This window comes from Scleropages formosus, chromosome 18, assembly GCF_900964775.1.
Source record: "Scleropages formosus chromosome 18, fSclFor1.1, whole genome shotgun sequence".
Lineage (NCBI taxonomy): Eukaryota > Metazoa > Chordata > Actinopteri > Osteoglossiformes > Osteoglossidae > Scleropages > Scleropages formosus.
In genome coordinates, this window is record NC_041823.1 from 9981119 (window position 1) to 9988827 (window position 7709).

The 7709-nt window shown below is 42.5% G+C and overlaps 1 protein-coding gene across 1 annotated transcript; it reads left to right on the forward strand.

Annotated features, from left to right (window-relative positions):
• Positions 1 to 496: 496 nt before the first annotated feature.
• On the forward strand, positions 497 to 7709 carry ccka (cholecystokinin a). The gene is made up of 3 exons (XM_018762881.2): positions 497 to 529; positions 1931 to 2215; positions 5932 to 7709. Exons 2-3 carry the CDS (start codon positions 1933 to 1935, stop codon positions 6066 to 6068), a joined length of 420 nt encoding a protein of 139 aa, XP_018618397.1. The 5' UTR covers positions 497 to 529; positions 1931 to 1932; the 3' UTR covers positions 6069 to 7709.

A 7709-nucleotide genomic window follows, 5' to 3' on the forward strand; every position in this document is an offset into this window, starting at 1 on the left:
ATTCAAGTGCAGCCATGAGGAAATGTCAGAAGCTTCCGGACGGTTCCTTTTCCCTCTTGTCTCCTCGGAGTCTATGGGAGTGATAGCAAAGGACTGATTTACTCCTGGTATTATAATTATTATTTTGTCTAGGGAGCCGTTTACTGCTACTACGTGTACCAATGCAATAAAGACATGTTCAAATATTTCGGGGGGGGGGCAACAGAGATTTATCTTTAAACATGAGCTGCCCAGGGAAGGAGGAAGCGACAATTATCGAAAGACACAAATTTTGTGAAGCAGATATTTGACATCACATATGTTTCGGGATAGGGGGGTTAGCTCATTGAACCCCTGCTCCCTGGAGGGGTGATGAATCTGCGTCTGAGCCCACGAGCACCTCCCTTTCATACGTCAGCCCTATGCGCACGGCAGGACTCGCACCCCCCCAGCATGGGTATATAAGGGCCGCTCAGACCTTCAACAAGTTGTCCTCATCCTCACTTCACCAAGAGCATCTTCACTGTGGATATCCAGCCGAGTCCTGCAGGTAAGGTCCAGGTGGAGCTGCCCAAATCCTCATCTGTACATTTGCTTTTTCAAGTTGATAGTAACATAATGCTCAGATTTTATCTGCTATTTGCATTTTAATTATTGTACACTAATATACATATATCTAGTTTGGAACAACTGTATTACTTCATTCATTAATATGCATATGTCAGTACAGCAAATTATGTCATTTTTTCCTATTTAATAAGCATTGTGCATTCAAGGTTTTCAGTGTAGTTGATAGAAACAATATGACCTAATAGCACTTTTTTATGTATAACGTCCAGCACTGGATCCGTCTTCACTCACTTTTCCCTGTCAGGGACACTTTGGCTCTTTATTTACTTCAGGCTTTACTTCACACAGACATTGATGATGTACTGCATGAATCATGTGTCTTCTTCTCCTCATGTTTCCGCGCTCGACTCTATCATCCTGTTTTTCTTAAGTGGCTCACATAGGAAAACGCTCGGGGACAAAGTGTGTGTGTGTGTGTGTGTGTGTGTGTGTGTGTGGAAACTGTACGTGTCCTCTAACAAACATCGTCGTCAATTACGCGCCAATTGTTCCCGCCATCGGCGTCGCGCGAGCGAGGAATTGCTTCAGACTGAAAATGTTCGTTTTTAACGACTACAAGTTGGTTTAATAGCGCAACATAGCGACGTTTTCTGCGTCACTTTCACTATGCAGAATGATGGTATTCTTACATTTAATACGGAAAGATCACAACGGTCACTCCGAACAACTGTTCATCTGTTTCAATAATAATTAATAATTATCATTTGACAGAATATATATTGGCCCCACGGTAATGAAACGTGGAAAAGAATTATTAAGCGACTGGTAATTTATTATTAATGTTTTCGAGATGGATGTTACTAGTTGCGATGATTTTAATATTATTCAGCACTGAATATTTTTAAAAGCACAGAAAATCTGAAAAGAAGAATTCAAAATCAGAATAATTATTTGTGAACAGTAAAACTAAATCTATAAGTATGTTAATGATCTTTAACAAGCCATTGCTATACTATACTTACTATACTGTACCGTACTATACTGTGTATGTATGTACTGTATGTATATGTATATATATGTGTGTGTGTCTATATACACATTGGAAGTACATCAGTGTATGTGCGTGTCTCACAATTAAATGTAACAGCAGTTGTAACATCCAGGTGTCAAGATCTTGTATCTAATCCTGGTGTCTGTGCAACAAAGTTTTCCTGATACCAGGATCAGCATTTGATGTGAAGATCATCGCTGCAGGAGCGATGCTGAAATACTGTAGTAATATGGCACAGTGTTCCAACAGTGTTGTAATAATGCTTTAGCTCTGTGGTTTTCTCTGACTCTTAACCGCTGTGTATACACCCCGCCCACCCCCCACCGCCAGCGATGAACAGCGGGGTCTGTGTGTGTGTACTGCTGGCCGCCCTCTCTGGCAGCTGCCTGGGACACCCTCCCGCACACTCGCAGGGCGGGGTCCTTCCCGCCTCACCGCAGGTGGACTCCCCGCTGCTAGGGCTCGCCCAGCATGACCGGCACGCCCGCTCCACGCCCCTGCGAGACACGCTGAAGGCCATGCAGCAGGGCCGGGGGCCTGCCGAGGAGGAGGAGGAGGAGGAGAACCTGAGGGCCACCCTGAGTGAGCTCCTGGCCCGGTTGCTGTCCAGGAAAGGTCAGTGCCCGCTGCCGAGCTTCCGGTCCTGGTGGGTCACACAATGTTTAACACAGGGGGTCCGGATCCTCATATGGGGGGGAGGGCACCGGTAGCTGGTGTTTGGAAACACCCCATGAAAAACCTGTCACCATATATAAAGATACTTTAAGAAATGTTTCCAGGACAATCTGAAGGCAGTCAAACTAAAAAAACAATACCTATTCTAAATATTCTGTTAAAATCCCACTTTTTCCTAACTGAAAGCTTTTTAACAAACCGCCAGATATTTCCAGACACCATTTACGGTTGAGCTGCCGCCTTGTGAAACAGCACAACAACTTCCGCTTCAGAAGAGACAGCTAAAGTGAATTCAATTAATTCTGTTACCTACAACCGGGTGCCATTAAGGAAACGCTTGGTGTGAACGAGTGCTTAAGTGGTCCGTTTGAACGTGAACCTTCCTGTACACCAGCCCTCCAGGAACAAGATGTGCCTCCTTCCAGCTCCTACATATCGTTTTGCTGAGGGCTGCTTAATATAACCAAGCAACATAAAGCTCTCTCTCTCATACACACACATATACACACACACACAAACACAAGCTGACACACACAAATATACTGACATATACTTCACAGACCAGTACCTGCAGATGATGTATCAACACAAATTCAAAGTGCATTTATAATTATACTAAGAGTTTCAGTTTGCTGCTAAAATTGCATAATTTCATTTGTTAAAAGTTCTGCTTCAGTCAAATTTGTGCAAACTTCTTAGCCAATTAATACGTCATAATATGTGACAAATAATATTCATTAATTCGTAGTTCTTGTATGAATGACATCTTATTGACTCATTTTTTTAGATTGTGCTCATCTGATAATGAGGAACCAATGCAGTTAGTAAACTTACGTTCACAGTCATCCGTGAACAAGCTGCAGCCTCTTCAGCTGTGAATGAGAGGACCAGAACAATGGCCTTTTGATATTCAGAATAAAGGCCATTCTTCCTATAACTCTGCTCCATCCCACTATTTCCATCAATACAATATGAGCCCCTCCACCTCCAGCTTGATGTGCCTCTCCTTGATCCATGTGAACAAACTGCAAACAGACAAATATTACATAAAACCAAATTTGTTCTGAGGTGTAATGAGGTTTAGAATCTAGAAGGCTTCAGATTAACATTTAAACACACTTGTGTTGTATGCTTATATTGTAGTTCCTGTTTCACCTGACTGTCCCACTTTACATTAATTGTCAATAAAAACCAATTATATATACATATATACACATATATACATATATAGCAGTTTAGATGTGTTGCATATTTGCAGAATATTTATTCAGAAAAGAACTATACTAACCTATATTTTATTATACACAGCACTGATCAGGGAACTTCAACATTACAGATAGTCTTTAGACTGTGAAATGGGAAGTGATAACAGAAATACCAGAAAAAAATGTAAAAACTCTTTAGGGTCCAAAAGGTGGTGCCATTCTGGGTTCATCCATGTGCTGCTCTTGTGGGTGTCGACACTGTGTCTTCAGTTTGTCAAGTTCTCTACATGAGAAATGCAGGTGAACACCTAATGGCAGCAGCCCCACCACCTCCTGGGAGTCTTCATTTCCCTTTGCTTTAAGAGTATACAAACTTTGAACTATTAAATTTAGTACTTACTAGGCAGATTGGAGGTTAAAAATTGTTCTCCATCTGAAATTTCCAAACTAGCTGTGACCATCGACTTACTTCCATTGTAATTTTGTACTTGAATACTTGCAGTTACAATGGAACCAGAGTCCCAGATGCCATGCCAACATCACACACATACACACACACACACTGGTTGAAGCTGCTTGTCCCAAGTGGGGTCACGGCAAACCAGAGCCTAGCCCCGCAACACAGGGTGCAGGGCTGGAGGGGGAGGGGACACACCCAGGACAGGACACCAGTCCGCCACAAGGCACCCCAAGTAAGATTCGAACCCCAGACCTGCCAGAGAGCAGGACTCCTCCGCAACCCCGCAACTCTGCAACCCCTGTGCCCCCGCCTAGTTTCAAAATGTCAAAAATTCACAACTCACCTCGCACTTTTGGCATAAATAAATTATATCTTCAATTAATTACATTTTAATTGCATTCTTAACCCTCTGTTCAATCAGAAATGTAGATACCATAGTACTCAATGAGACAATGAGATGTGAGGACTTTCAGCAGAAGAGTCTGAATGCTGCAGAAGAAATCAGTGTGAGTCCTATGCTTTCCATCCAAGAAATCCAATGCAAAAACAGATCCATGGCCAAAATGTAGCAGTCGCTCGCTAGAAGACAATGTAGTCTCTGGAGATGGCTGAATGGCTTGTTTTTCGAGAGCTTTGCCTTTCAGTCGCTTGTGAATTATTCACAAGAAGTGTATAAATCCCACAGCCGGGGAGATGCATCCAATCTGTATTACCTCTCACATGCAGGCGTAGTGTCCATGGTGGAGGAGCACTGTGGGCCACTGTACTGAACAGGCAAAGATGGAGGAGGAGCTTTGATGCAGCCAAAAACACGAAAAAAGAACAAAAAAACCAGAGCCCTGCTGGTTTCTTCCAATAGCTGGATCAAGCAAAGTTTTCTCTTATTAAGTGAGCGCATGCAAGCTATTGATTTCGCACCACCAACGCCCGCGTAGGAGGTGTCTGCGGAGGCTTTGGCTGCCTCTGCCTGCCTGGAACCAGACCTCTCCTAGTGCTACATCACTGTATATAACCTTGGGAATTCAAACCTTGTACTAGGCAACAGAAGGTCAAGAACTTCATGTTAACTTTATGTTCACGCAACACAGCGGTACGCTGCAGTCGAAAAACCACCAAATATATATTACAACACACTCTCTCTCTTGAGGTTTTCCCGTGAACCAAACCCCCTCTGAATGCATTTCCACTAAATGCCATTCAGTGCTGGTAATGTATAGGAGTAAAGTGGAGATCTACTGTGGCCTATCGGTGGTTATTTTAAATAATCAATATAATTTTTAAAAACCATACTGCATAAAGCATCAACACATCTTTTACTGTCAGGCATAACTCAGTCTTGTATGCAGAACAGGCCGTGATTTTTAAAAAACCAAGTAGCCTAAATGTGCAGAACTCTTCACCAGCATAAGCATCAACAGCATGAGCCAAATAGTAGGAGTGTTTTATTTTGAAAAGGTGAAAAATATGGGTCACAAGGTATTTTTCTGGCGCACTCATGCTTGAAGAAATAGATTTCTGACAAAAATACAGTCAGATGAAATCCCAGTCAAGAACATACTGTATATGCTCAAGCAGATGTATTTAATACTTTGTTCAGAATGTCGTTTAGCCACTGCACCACCTGCTGGGCCACTAGTGACATGCCCAGCTGACTGAATCTGAGCATCAAAAGATATTTCGCATTGCTCTTGTTAAGTGTGGTCGAGTCAATATCGACTCTTTTTGACCACACAAATGGAGTGCCTCTGGAATGTTCTATGCCTAGTGTTGAAAGGGGTGTGTCCAATGTCGTTGTGACTGAGTCCATGCATCTGGTTGCTGGTAGTCCTTGTCTTCATTTTTTTCCAGCTTTTCCAAGCATTGGTCTCTTTTCAAGCGTGTCCAGTGAATGACAACCTCACTCTTATCATTTGTGCTTCCAGTGAGAGTTTCTAAACTATCAGGTCTACGAGGAGAGATCTTTAAGCAGCTGTGCGTTTCTTTCTGACCAGGACTGTCCCGCAGGAACTCCACAATGAACAGCAGATCCAGCGGGCTGAGTGGCAGCCATAGGATACAAGACAGAGATTACCTGGGCTGGATGGACTTCGGCCGCCGCAGCGCTGAGGAGTACGAGTACACCTCATAAGGCACCCCTGGCCATGTCCTGTACAGAAAAATAGAAACAAATTACATTTCATTGTCTTTGCACTTTGTGTTCCCAAAATATATTTATTATCTATTCAGTGTAAAATTTATTTGTAAAACTAATATTGCAATATACAAACAACCGATTTTGCTGAAACAAAGATGATACATTTTCTTTAGGTTTTTGTTCCATATTGTTGATTGTATACAGTCAATTTAGACTCAGTGTGCAGTCACTGCAGCGGTGTTAAATTTTTGGGAATAAATCAAGCTAGCATATCACTTTACCATAACATACTGTGGGATTTACAGGCACAACGTGTTTTTAGGAAGGCATTTGTCAGTGTCCAGAACTGTTCGATAGTCCATGGCGCCTACAGAAGAATTTGAAGCAGTCCACTGTGGGAAGAAAGCTAACCACACTTGCCACATTTAGCTTGCAGAATGCCAGTAAGTCTTGAAAATGCTAAGAACTAATGGACTCCTTCCTACTGTGCAGTTTAACAGCCTGGCAACGCAGAAATCACATTTTAAATGGCTCGTTTCACGTACATCACTCTTGGGCAGGCCCTCCCCAGTAATATCTCTCACAGTTTGTGCGAAAGACCCCAAATCTCATTATTTAAACATGACCTGGGAGGAACATTAGCGCTTCGAAAGGGATGCTCGGTGGAGTTTGCAAAAGCACAAGACAAATGACAGAGAGTGAAATGGATGTTTAGGACGAATGTAATGGGTCTCGAATAGCTGCTCGGCCCCACAAATCACGGTCAACAATCGGGCTGCGCAGGTGATCCCCACAGAGCAGACTTCATCCTGCACGCCAGGTGTTTGCCTTTGACAGGCAGCTGAGAAAATGCTGATGGTCAGACAATAAAAAATATGCAGGTCGGTTAAAAAATTGGGCAAGATGAACAGGGCCAGCATCTTGGGCGATTACATGTGCCTCTCCAATTCGAATGGTGCTTATGCATCAAAATCAAAGCAGCGATAAAAAGCCTAGTAAGAGAAACTGGTGCAGACCTCAGCGCTTATCTGCAGCAAAGTTCAACTGAACGATTGTTGCCTGAAAGGGCAACGTAATTGGGTTCCTCTGTTGGATTCGTACATGCACTGTTCATTATGTATCCCTATGTAAGCAAAGCGCAAATAACCCATTAAATCTGGACAATGTGACACAGGAAGGTCTTTTGTCAGCAAACGGGCCAAGTATGAAGAGATATAATTCAATACATGAGCAATAGCCTGAGATCTTTAAAGGATGTTGCAGTTTAATAATGAAAAGGCTCAGTGGAAAAAAAATTGTTTACAAGGACAAATACACATGTGGATGCTCGAGATGTACAAGGCGCTACTGGACTATGGCGTCATACTTTATGTGGTGTTTTCGTACATTTTGTGTGAATGTAGTTTCAAAACTTGAACGTAACCAGCTTCAGGATGGAGCCTTTTTAGATAGGATAGAGCTATTGATTTCTTTTGTAATTCTGGGCAATGTGTAGGCAGCAGGTCAAAGGTCGTACGTCATATGTAATATAATATTACTATGTGGTTTCACATCTAATAAAGTATTTGGCAAAGAACAGCTCGGCGAGAAATCAAACCTATGAGAGCCACTACATGCTTTTTATATCATTTGTGA